This window comes from Nuphar pumila, chromosome 6, assembly GCF_984573655.1.
Source record: "Nuphar pumila chromosome 6, dmNupPumi1.hap1.1, whole genome shotgun sequence".
Taxonomy (NCBI): domain Eukaryota; kingdom Viridiplantae; phylum Streptophyta; class Magnoliopsida; order Nymphaeales; family Nymphaeaceae; genus Nuphar; species Nuphar pumila.
The window spans coordinates 125,423,364-125,436,369 of NC_143254.1; the positions used below are offsets into that span (position 1 = coordinate 125,423,364).

Here is a 13,006-nt window from a genome sequence, read left to right on the forward strand (position 1 = left end):
TGCTGCTTACACAGCGGCACATTGCTTTGCAGTTCAAGCACACGGTTTACTGAGATTTTCTACCTTTTCAAGCAAATGGTTTGGACTTGGTAGCTCTTTCAACCTGAATCACCACACATGGTTGTGAACTGCTAAAATAAAGTTGAAAACAAAACCAAACCTTAACTTTGACAAAGATGGGAAGATGATCAATGATTAAGTTAATGAAATGGAAAATGGAGGCCTGGGCAAGATGTTCAGTTGATCCACAAGTTTTTATTTAGTCAATGTGATATGGTTCTAGCGAGGGAGCTACCGAATAAAAGTAGGTCCACAGGATACTAGGCAACCGTGTTAGAGGGCAGTGGTAGCCTTTTTTTTCCATATAGGAATGGGAAAACCACCTGAGGGGTGTAAAACCAGGTGCACCCCTTGACCCCAGGGAGCCACCGGCTTCGGCTTAAGCAAGGGGAATAATGCTCGCAGGAATCAAACCTGACAGCCGAGGCGCGTTCCAACTATGCTACCCTTTCGGGTCTGAGGGCAGTGGTAGCTTAGTCCCAAGAGAATTACACTACACTGAAGCTAAACCATTTGCATTCATACTTAGGGGGTTAAGATAGTACAATTTAATCATTTTGTTGAAACAATAGATAAAACACCACCAAAGGCACATGATAAAAGTCTGGCCAAATTGTACTGTTCCCAATCCGCACGCACACATGAACACGATGGACTCCATTTTCATTAGGCACCGTTAGATCCATTCAAAAATTCATAATTGCAGGGTTTTTTTGTTTAATCTGAACATGTAGAGATAGAAGAAGGGTACACATTTATCAACCCTCCCCGAGCCAAGATAACTGCAAAAGACAAACAGTCATGCGCTTTAGACCAAGATTAATTTGTCAAGGAATGGCAGCATTCCAATAATATAAACAAGTGACATAAACGCTAGGTGCAATCTAAAGTCAAGCCGGCATTTTCATACTGCCATGTCTGCAAAGCCAGTCCCAGTTGAGCTTTAGGAGTTTATCAACAAACTAATGAAATTTTTGGGAAAGAAAATCTGTCACCCTTACAAGTGGCAGCGGGGCCATTGATGTGTGTGTGTGTGTGTGTGTGTGTGTGTGTGGGGGGGGGGGGGGGGGGTTAAGACAATTGCACAATGATTAACAATTATCACAAAAGAGTTCCCACGTGCTAGTATATAATGCAATATAACATCCTTACAGATTTGACAAGTAGCTGTGACATTTCATGGGTCCTGTGCTTCTGGTTGAAGGTTGGAAGTAATACGCGATAGAAACCTCGTGATCTCTGATAATGTGAAATGGTAATCATCTTGATCGCTTGTCCGTGATCAATCAGGTAATTGTGAGTTGAGACCATATTCGGCAGTTACAACTTTCGTTTTCTTTGACGTCGACAAAGCACTCTCTAGATCAGACTGTTTCAATGCCCTTGGTGACTGCAAGATGCAGCGTGACTGGTTTAGTAAGCGTGGAAAAATGCAATGAAAGCTGAAACAATATAGACTCCATTGTACATTTTTTCAAACGTGCAGCCTCTACAGGGTGCGATTGAGAACTCACTTTTTCCAAATTTACAGCATGTACAAGGTGCAGTTGAGACCTCAAGGGATATCTAAAGCAGTATAATCACCTAAAATACATAGACCAAAAAAGCATGGCTTTCCCTCCAAACCATGAAAATGATACCATCAGATTTCTCAACCACGCATAAGCCAATAAATTTTGGTAAAAAAACAAACTAAGGCTTTTATAGCTCACAAGCCGGCATAAAAAGCTAAATCAAGTGTCATTTTTGCCTGACGCGCCGCATTTTATCAGTTATTTACATTATGGGGGAGTACAACATTAAGAAAACAATCAAACAAAAATACATAATCAAATAAATACCCTACAGATCTTTTTCATTTATGTTTCAGCATATTTTAATTTGAAGGCCATCCACATCTTTCAATTTTGCTTGTTTCATGTAAAGCTGTAGTGATGATTCAAATGTGTACGATATTTGAAAGGTCAAATCAAGGGGCCCAAATGCTGAAGCAAGTATCCGCTTGCAAGTGTCATCATTTCTTTTGTTGCTTTTCTGATAGTTCATGTATCCTTTTAATTGTAAATACTGAAAAGAGTTTATCTTGAATTGTTTAGTTAGCTTATTAGTTCTGAACAATTAGAATTCTCATCTAGGAGTTGATTATCAGTTTCTCTTTACATAAATTCTGAACTATTGAGCATCACTTTGTTCTTGGTATTTTTGTACGCTATAATGTGTTAGAATAATGTGTTAAGACATTAACTATTGAAGTACTACTATTTACAACTGCTGTGCCATATAACAAATTTTTAAGTTAGATTTAATTGAATACTAAATTTCACATTGCTTGAATTTTTATTCTGTCTTTTGTTTATATTTTCTAGCTCAAGATTTAGACCATCACAGTGTTTTTTTAATTCAACATGGTGCATATATTCTTTTACGAGCACATGGTGCAAAAAACTGAAAATGGCAAAAGATAAGAATTACTGACCTGAGATCGCTGCCCATTCTTTTCAGCGCATAAGAGGTCCCTGATTGGAAAGTAAGCTGCTTTCTTACAAACCTCAAGTAGATCAGAACCAGTGTAACCCTCACATAGACTGGCCAAATATTCATAGTCAATGCATTCTTCAACATTTTCACCTCTCAAAATCACCTTCAATATCTTAGCCCTCTCACTGCGGTCAGGTATGCCAATTTCAAATGCTTGAGGAAGACGACGCAATATTGCTTCATCAAGTTCTGATGGCCGGTTGGTAGCAGCAAGAACCATTACACGTGCATTCTCTGTACCATTACGAAAGGATTAGGTCCTGTTTTACTTAAAGATATTGGCATTCATCCACATTATTCATAAAATTGCAAAGGCGTGCACCATAACAATTGAACATAAAGCAGAAAAGAAAAGAAAAGTCATAAAATTGCAAAGGCGTGCACCATAACAATTATGAGCATAAAGCAGAAAAGAAAAAAAAAGAAAAGGTCAAGACTGCATAGAGCATGATGACTGGCAAGTCTGTACAATTAAATGACACACAATTATGGAAAGGAAAATATATGATCTAAAACATAGAACAATAGTTTCCAGTAGAAAGTGCTCTAACAGAAACTGTAGTTGTGTAATACAAAGTGTTCTAACCAAGGTTGCCAAACTAGGAAGCGGAAGCGGGAAACAATACGGGAAGTGAAAGCGAGAAGGGATGCATTTTAAAATTTATAGGAAGCGGGAACCGAATTATCAATTTGAAAGTGAAATAGGAATAAAAATGAAGCAATATGGTAATTGAATTGGAATCGAACAAGAAGCAAATAAAAACTAAAATAAAATTGATTATTCTTATATTTCATGATTTTTCAGTAAAAGCGTTAATTTTTTGTTAAAATCTAACAATGATGGTTACCAATATAGAGAAAGCACATTGGAAGTGAGTGGAAGCGTGAGAGGAAATACATGAAAAACATGAAAAGAAACGTGAGAAAAGCATATAGGAAGCATAGACCATGCGTGTGAAAAGCATAGAAGCAGTGTGGGGGAATCGAGATTCCTATGAAGTTTCGGAAGCGAGTTTCCGGGAAGCGCGCTTCCGAAGCGAGTTTCCGGGAAGCACGCTTCTGAAGTGAGTTTCCAGGAAGCGTGCTTCCCACCTACCTAAGAAGCTTCCAGTAGCTTTGGTTATAACAGCCTATTGATGTGCTCTGCACAATTCAACTAGAGTCTGATGGAAACCCTGTCAAATGGTGAAGGTGCTCTAAAAGAGAACATATTTGCTTGGTGAAGTGTTTCAATAGCCTCTTAATGTGCTCTATGCAACAAAAGTACATCCCAACAGGAACCCTATCAAATATGCTTGGAACCTGATTCCTGGGAGGCTTTAAACTCCACCTTGTAGGCCGAAAACTGGGTGCCATTCTTGTTCATAGAATTTTCAGTTAGGAAGGTGGTCTTAGCAAGCTTGGGAATAGGCCCCTGGGACCCCAAGATGCCACACCTAGCCCATTCTTCTTCATGGGTATACTCTTTAAAGATTCCTAAGGGATCAATTATCATAAGGAATTAAAAAGGACACATTTTTCGTATCTTTGTCACCAAAATAAACACATACAAAATCACTGGTAATAAATACCAAAACTGAAATATTACACTATCACAAAATTATTAAAAAGAAAACCTACAGATCGAGAAAGAAAATAATACATGTTCATCATAATCAACTATCACATGTTCAACTCATGAATACAAAAAAATGTATAGAAAACACAAACTCTAGTTCTCCTAAACGCAACCCCTAAGTCATCTATTGAGCCCCACCATACCATGGCTATTTGAAAAAACGACGGGTGAAGAGAGAAGACCAAAGAGTCAAACCTTAGACCCTTTCTCTTTTACTTTCTTTTTGTAATTCTTAATGTAAAAAGGTTGGTCAGATAGGGCCAAACATTCCATTTGATCCCTACTGCTTGAGGCATGCACCACATGGATCTGAGCTACACACTCAAAGACCTTACAGGATTACACCTTTAGCACATGCTTCACTTTGATGTATATGCCTCAAGCCTCAAAGCATACACCTTCAACCACACTGTTGTGGATGCTGTAGGTGACTTCTGTTCATTAATACACATAAAGAAAGCATCTGCCAACTAGTCCATCAGGACAAAGAGTACCAATATAGCTGTTTTTACACTCAAAAGACCTTTCATATCAATGTCCATCTATACTCTATAGCATAGTCACAAATATCGGCAATATTTTCAAAATATCACAATATTATCGTTGTGTTTTCAGCAAACGATATTATAGGTAAAATATCACAATATTTTGAAAATATCGCCAATTTGATTATATCGCAATATTATCACAATAATATTGTGATATTCTCATGATAATATCATGATATAATCAATTATTGTTATTGTTTTTATTTATTTTCTACATCTTAAATGTATTTTTCTTCTTTATTTTGCAAATTTTACTTACTTTTTTTATTATATATGTATTTTATTATCTAAACATGATATTTTCCAAGGTTACCGAAAGCACCATACTACATAGGGAAGCGCAAAATGTGGCACTTTCGAAACATGCTGGGAAGCACCCAAAAAAATTGGGAAGCGTGCTTCCCATTTAGGGGAGAAGCACATCCCAATTTAGGGGAAGCTCGCTTCCCCCACGCTTCTACTTATTTTTTATTTTATTTTTTGTGTTTTTGTTTTTGTTTTTGTTTTTGTTTTTATTTTTATTTTTCTTTCATTTTTCTCTTTTTTTGCTTCCCCCTCGCTTCCGGTTTGCTTCTTATATCGCTTCTGAGACGATTCCTGGTTCGCTTCTAAGTTGTCTCATGCTTCCCGCTTCCTAAAATTTTGGAAGTGTCTCGCTTCTCGCTTTTGCTTTCCGAATCGCTTCTTGCTTCCGCTTCCCACTCCCGCTTCCCCGACTGACAACTCTGATATTTTCTTACTGATTTTTGATATTTATATATATTTTTTAGTTTTTTAAGCCCCATGATTTTCATGAGATTTTTTTGAATTTTATCACCAAACCTATAATGTCGCGAGAAATAGCCAATACCGATATTTGTGACTACGCTCTATAGTCACAGAATAAGAAGGTTGGCTTTTCTAGCAAAATGAATCAAGTGAAGATCTCAATTATTCACCTCAAATGAAGCATTACATAGTTTCCATAGGTGATTCCCAACCCAACCCCTTCTTCTTGGCCCACTTTCTTTCTGAAGGAAAAAAAAAACATTTCTCATTGACCGCCCTCAGTCTTAGGCCTAATTGTATGAGGCAGAAACTCATCCCACATACGGTTCAAAGGCCAAGCCCCACCCCAACACTAATGGTGTGACTTAGGTCAACTAACACTACGAAGATACAATTCACTCAATGATTGCCTTTGGGTTCTGAACTCCATATGGATTTGGAGTGGTGTTGTTTGTGATGTCTCGATCATTTATACAAACCACTTCTCATTCCATTTGTGGGAATTTGATGATCTACAAACTGTCCTTAACGAATAATTGAATCATGTTTGAGCATGATGAATCACTTTGTGCCAACATGTTGCTAATCCACTTTCCGGACTCCTATGAGAATGGAAAAATGGATCATCTTCTACATCAGTGGATGAAGAGTCGCGAAGATAAGAATTTATGGTTGCTCACTGTCGGGTGCATTTCTATGGGTAAGCAACTATTTAGCTAGTACCAATCTTTTTAATGGCCATGCTATTGATAGCTTTTTCTTGCTATCTAATAACTACTCCAACCATGGTGGGAAGTCGGATAGTTTTTCAAATCGAAGGAGAATGGTAGATCAAAGCTAATAATATTCCAGCCACAGATTTGGAGGTTGGACCTTCTGTTCCAGTAAAGCTCCCTCCAAAACCAAGCACCCCCCCAAAAAAAAAAATCTCAACAAGACTCCAACCAGACTCCCCAGCTCCTCTGGGAGGACATCAAAAAGGAGCAACCTTTGCACTCGAGCTTTGTGAGGAAAAGAGGCCAGAAGATACTTATCGTCAGTCAATAGTTATAGCTTTTCCAGTAACTCCTATATACATGTTAGCTCCTTGCCATCTGGATCTGACATCACCCTCAAGCTAGCCCAACAACACTTGGCAACAGAGAAGTTGGTAGTTAGAGATTTGTCAGAAGTTTAAAAGAACAGTCACTTGAATAGAATTTGATCTATCAAGTCCCAATGAGCCATCTCCAAGTGACCCTTGGTTTGCTACCTCACTCACTGAAGGGCACTACTAAATAGATTTTAGTGGCTATCTAAAAATTTCCCTATGAGCACAAAATAAAATTTACCAATGGACAAGTAATAAATAGGGAAATGCACTACAGCAAGAGCTCAACAATAATGATCAAATGTCAATCCCTACCCTCAACTATATGCCCAACTCCTGATAGTATCTTATGTTGCTTACCAGCTCTCTAATGGTCCAGTGATTACCTTAAATGTAGTGACTCTAATGAGCAAGGACTCAAGAACGTATACAAGGTTAGGGAAAAAAAGGAAAAGAAGAAGAAAACCTATATAATTTTGAAAATTTACAATGAATAAGGAACTTAAATTTAACTACTGAAGAAAGTACTTATTTAGGCATTTTAAGAATGGCATCATAAAAAGGCAAACTAGAAAAGCATTTGGGACAAATCAGAATAAGGAACAAATTCTGTATAAGAATGACTGATGAAAGGGAACAAAACTCAGCAGAATATCATATAAGGGTAAAGAGTTTAAAAAGATCAAAACCTGAGAACCTATGTCACATGGACACAACCTATGTCACCTGGGTATGGGTACGGGTACGGGTACAGCATGGCAATTCCAAAAAATATGAGTATGGGGACACTGCTAAATATGTACTGAAAATATATATTATATATCTAAAATATACTGAAAATATATATTATATATCTAAAATATATATTATATATTGAAAATACAATACAATATAATATAATATAGGACATGGCAAATGCCGTGTCCAGGTACCAGTACCCATGTCGACACGGGTACAGCACCCAAGGTGCCGTGTCGCGGTAACATAGGACACAACGGTATATACAAGGAGTCAAGGATATGGCAGTTTATAAAAAGCTTTCAACTACAAATAGTACGTAAGCAGATACCATACAAGAGTAACAACGGAGTATCAATACTTGTATTAACTTTCCAAAAAAAGAGAAAAGCCTTCATTTGTCTGATGCCTTGTGGTCTTCTCCTTTAAATACTGTTCATAAAGTCTACTTTTGAAAAAGAAATACATGCAATCTTTTTGTTGGAAATAAGAACAGATTTTATCATTCAGATACGACATTTATTTTTTATATGAGCCTCATTAGGTTTGCATTTTATGCTTGTTTGCATCAGTCGATTATATAACCAAATAGAAATTCAACAATTTCAGTTGTGCCAACTGTGAACCAACAGAAAGTGCTCAAGCATCTATACAATGATATCCTGGAGCAAGAGCTTAGAACTCTCACATGCTGTAGGAAGCAAAACCAAGAAACCCAGCAACTTGGTTGAAAGGTTTCTTCGGAAAACTGCAGTATTAGACATGTAAGCTAAGAGGAACTTTCACATGAGAAAGTTTTCAAGTACTTCCTTCTACACTTCTGTTGCAGCAACCAGGAACAAAGGTGGCCTGTCGCTCATTAGAATACGAAGCTCTTTCCATCTAAAGTTAGTTTGTCCTTGCTCTATTGCAAAGCGTATAACATATTCATCTGCCTGAAACAAGGATATTTTTATCTTCATCTTATGAATATGATAAAGATGTTTAGAAGACAGAACATCCTAAAGAAGCTTCAATCGCAGATAGATTGAGGGACAAAGTAGATAACAGACTCATCGAAACAGCAATAACTCTTTATAACAATAAATCTTGACATTACAATTTCAAAAGAAGATGGAAAACCAAAAGAAAATCAGATGAGTTCCAGGTAAGCACACTTACGGTCTGTTGTAAAGCCATCCCACAGTGCCATAAATTCAGTTTTCATATTAGTCATTGCTTCATGATCAGTTGTGCGGCGTTGTCCCAAAAAGCTATCAACTTCATCAATAAATATTATGGATGGCTGAAGCTTATAAGCCAAACTGAACACAGCAGCCACTGCACATTGCAATTCCAAGGAAATGTGGTTCAAGCATACTGAACCTTTTACAACCATAAAAAGAACCACCAAATAAAAAATACATATATACTGTACAAGAGTTTTCAGGGAAAAAATCTGAGGCATTGGTTCACTCAAAACCAAGATCAGGGAGGTGAAAGACTTCCCTAAATCAAGCGACACAAACAATCCATTGATAGCTAATAAGCACCCGATACAGGACAGGGAGTGCTTAACAATCGGACCATCAACAATGACGGAATTACTACTGGAATTCCCTACCAATAAACCTTCACAAAGCACCTCAGATGTTATAAAACAGTAAAACCAGTACTAGCATAAAATTTCCAAAATACAACTTCTTCATGTCACATTCGGTAAGAAATTAGAAACAACATTTAGTTAATCGGGCGTTTAGATATCCTAAGGAAAGGATTCCAGTTGATCAATTGTGTAGTCATCTGAAGGCCTAAAACATATTAGTTTAATTCGAGACAAACATACCAAGCTTCTGTGCATCACCGAACCATTTACTCATCAAATTAGATATTCTCACATTGATGAAAACAGCACCAGATTCTTTGGCTATGGATTTGGCCAGCATTGTTTTCCCAGTCCCTGGTGGTCCATACAGCAGCACTCCTTTCTGAGGGGTAAGCAACTTCCCATGTGCAAACAGCTCTGGCCTTTGGAGAGGAAGGATGACAAGTTCATACAAAGCTTCCTTTACACGTTCCAGGCCTCCAATTGAGTCGAACTCGACATCAATATGGCCAGGGTTGATAACATCGCACGCTATCACGTCCTGTCAAAAAAATCAAAACAATACCGATAAATTCTGATTCTCTTGAACCATCCTCTAGCTTTTTCCCAAAAAACCCTTGTTCATTGTGTTCAAATGACAGGTTCTAGTGAGATCACCATCTCTAAATTAAGGAATTAGGAAACACAAAAGCATAAATTTCAACAAGAAGCCAACAACCACTGTAACTTATCATTCAATCGTCACTAGTTTCGATTGCCCAACGACTCCAAAACAAGAGAACCGAAGAAAGAGGCGAAAAACTAATTCACAATGGAAAACACCGACAAAGTTCAACAATACAAGATCATCTCGGTAACAATCGACCGACCAAACAAATATCCAAAATATTGAACCAAAACAAGAAAAACCAAAAAATCTTTACAAGGAAAAAACAAACAAACAATCCCCAACATGAAGAACCGTTTCTTCTCCACACCAAGAAACCGGAATTTGAGAAAGAGGGTTCGAATGAAAAAAGACAGAACATGAGAAGAAAAAAAAATGTGGGTATCTCTAGTTTCTTATATATACTGGAATTTGAGAAGGAGGGTTCGAATGAAAAAGACAGAAAATGAGAAAAAAAGAATTCGTGGGTATCTCTTGTTTCTTATGTATATACCTCGTAGACGTTGGTTTGGATGAGGGGGCGACCTAGGCGCTTGGCGATTTCCCGCTTCTGCTCGGCGGCCTTCTTGATGGAGGCGCGGTTGGGGTCGAGGCTGCGCAGCCCCACGAAGAGCACCAAGCAACTGAGGGCGGCGCTCGCCGCGTAGAGAGCCAATTCCTGAAGGAATCGGGCCTCCGAACCACCCATGCCGCGGCCCATAAGCAACCAAGAAAGGACGAGATTCAACCAATAATCGGGCGGGAGGGTAGGTGGGCAGGAAGAGGGAATGGACGCCGGCCACTCGCTCGCTCGATCTCCCTCCCTCCCTCCTCCTCCCTCCTCCGTGATGAATGCTCTTTCTGGAGCATTTAGACTAGGTCGTCCCACGAAAGTGAGCCAGACTCGAGGGTCGCGCTTCGTGGGTCTTTCCTCCTCACTTCCAATCGGAAACAATAAAATTTGAACGAGTCTAAAAAAAAGAAAAACAAGATGTGGTTATTAATATTAATGAGACAGGTAAGGATCCCTCGGTTGGAACTCATATCAAGAGGTTTTTTTACCAAACCTGACTTCATGGATGTGTTCGACATTCGAATCATATAGTTTTTGGGATTTGAAAATTTAATACATTGTAGGCCGTTGATTTTTTTAACCCTAATAAGAACTCATCTATATGTCAGAAAAACGTGTTTCAAAGTAAATGTAGATCACATCCGAAGGGTCAAATGTGCAAAGAAACTGAATAAAAAAAAGAGTTCCTTTACCCATGAGTAGGGGTGGCAATTTCAGACACGACCCGCCAACCCGCCTCTTAGGCGGGTTCGGGTTGGGCTTAAGCCAACCCGTTTAATAAACGGGTCAACCCGCGTAACCCATTTATTAAACAGGTCGGGTTCGGGTTGGGGGTATGCCAACCCGGCTGACCTGTTTAATAAACAGGTTAGGCGGGTGGGTCAACCTGCCAACCCGCCAACCCGACCAGTCAACCCGACCCGCCAACCTGCCTACCCGATCCGTCAACCCGCCAACCTGAAAACCCGTTTACCCGACCCAACCCATTTATTAAATGGGTTGGCGGGTCGTGTCGGGTTACCCGTTTATTAAACGGGTCGGGTTCGTGTTTGCCACAGTCGACCCGTTTAATAAACGGGTCGGGTTCGGGTTGAGGTATGCTGACATGCCAACCCGACCCGATTGCCACCCCTACCCATGAGGGTATAAAACATTACCCCAAAATTAGGTGCTAACTAAAGCATGAAACTATTCACTAAAAATCTTTACAATTTTTCACTAGAGTTTCTTACACGTGAGGGTAGCAACAAAAAGCATGAAAGTATTCAGTAGGAAATCGTCTTTTTTCATATGTTTAGTTTTTTTATAGATTTGGCCCCATTGATGTGTTTTACAAAGTATTTTGGTAGAAGATGGGTTTTGAATGATGTGTAAGCAAGTTTTTGGCAAAGACTTCAAAAATCAACGACCCACAATGTACTAACATTTCACAATTGAAAAAATCATATTTTTATGTTAAAAAGATGAAACAAACTGTGCTGAACTCGTCTATAAAGTCAGATTGAGTCGATACAACTTGAAACTGTGATTTTCAACTCAATAGTTCTGTACTTTCTTTAGTACCAAATATAAACCCAACAAAAAAAAATAATAATTTTCAATTGAAGCCACTAGAGCACCCCACTCATATGATAACCGTGGGACGTCACAAATTAAAAAACAACAGAGCGCACAACCTTTACTACCAGGTCAAAATTAGGTCTACTTTTTAGTGTGCTAAAGGACTTTGTACTTTTATCCTAATGAACTTGGTGAGCTATGGTTTTCGTTTAGTAATCCAAAGAAATCTGTGTAGCATGCACACCAAGCATTACTAATACTGGCACTAGAGGGCTCCACTCATTTGGCTAGGGAGAAGCTCATTACATCCCAAAGCAAGTTGAAAACCAATGGTTTTGTGTGTTGGGGCTAATAGAAAAATCAATGGTTTTCTCACCAACTAAAGAAAAAAAAAAGACTGGTATGGATTGTACGCCCGAAAGGGCTTCATCTGCGACTAGAGTCTATTGGTACTTGACTGTTATAGCAGATACACCATGAACTCATCATCTTGAGGAAGAGCTAAGCATCTTGTCTTACCAATGCAACTCTTATTTGGCAGAAGTTTCATAGGCATGTTTGGTGGAAGCGCTAAAGATGTTGAAAAAGTGATACAAAAAAAAAAAAAAAATCCTACAGTTTTTTTGACCCCTTCAAACAAGAAAGATTTTTTTGCTGAGAGAGTTCTAAAAAGTAAATTTTTTGATAGGGAACATTCCTCCGTAAAGGAGGTGGAGGAATGTTTCCTACCAAAATAAAATTTATTTTGACTTCCCACCACCTATCTCACCACCACTTGTAATGACCCCAACTCATTTCTTTTTTTTTAAACAATTAAAGAAACCATACCTAGAGATCTCGGGCCTTAAAGTTATAATACAATCTAAACCACAAAAGATCTTACATTAACCATCAATCAACTAAAATAACTTTATTCATCAATAATTAAAGTTTGAGAACAATAACAAGATAAATATCAATAAAAAATAGAGTCACTCTATCTCAAAAAAAAATATTAAAGCAGTCACGCAGTCTTCGTAGGCTCCCTATGAGAGTTGGTCTCATAATTGAGCTTCAGAGACTATAAAAAAATAAAAAACACAGGGTCAGAATCATAGATCCTGCTTACAAATTTCTTTAACAATTTAAATGGTCAAGAAAAGTATAAATAAAATTCATGTAACATTTTTATAGAAACATAACTACAATAATTTTATAATTCAAATAATCATTCATGCAATTAAGAACAATATCATGCAATGATCAATATATCACATGTAAGAGAACATGTAAGGATGCATG

At 38.1% G+C, this 13,006-nt stretch overlaps 1 protein-coding gene across 2 annotated transcripts; it reads right to left on the bottom strand.

The window, feature by feature from the left end:
• Positions 1-562: 562 nt before the first annotated feature.
• LOC149836075 (uncharacterized) lies at positions 563-10,485 on the bottom strand. Of its 2 annotated transcripts, XM_090008961.1 has the most exons (6): positions 10,106-10,485; positions 9,186-9,486; positions 8,522-8,680; positions 2,537-2,832; positions 1,213-1,450; positions 563-842 (listed from the first exon to the last, which is right to left on the bottom strand). In XM_090008961.1, exons 1-5 carry the CDS (start codon positions 10,310-10,312, stop codon positions 1,343-1,345), a joined length of 1,071 nt encoding a protein of 356 aa, XP_089865087.1. In that variant the 5' UTR covers positions 10,313-10,485; the 3' UTR covers positions 563-842; positions 1,213-1,342. The 2 variants fall into 2 exon arrangements, with proteins under 2 accessions (XP_089865087.1, XP_089865088.1); XM_090008962.1 differs by lacking the exon at positions 563-842 and having other exon boundaries at positions 1,159-1,450; positions 10,106-10,426.
• Between the last annotated feature and the right edge of the window lie 2,521 nt (positions 10,486-13,006).

What these genes read in the sequence shown, in the direction of transcription:
- LOC149836075 (XM_090008961.1), bottom strand. Translation starts at nt 10,312, where the DNA reads ATGGGCCGCGGCATGGGTGGTTCGGAGGCCCGATTCCTTCAGGAATTG. An exon ending in TCCAAACCAACGTCTACGAG is followed by an intron (nt 9,487 to 10,105) that starts GTATATACATAA and finishes TTTTTTTGACAG; the next exon opens with GACGTGATAGCGTGCGATGT. An exon ending in AGAATGGGCAGCGATCTCAG is followed by an intron (nt 1,451 to 2,536) that starts GTCAGTAATTCT and finishes TGCATCTTGCAG; the next exon opens with TCACCAAGGGCATTGAAACA.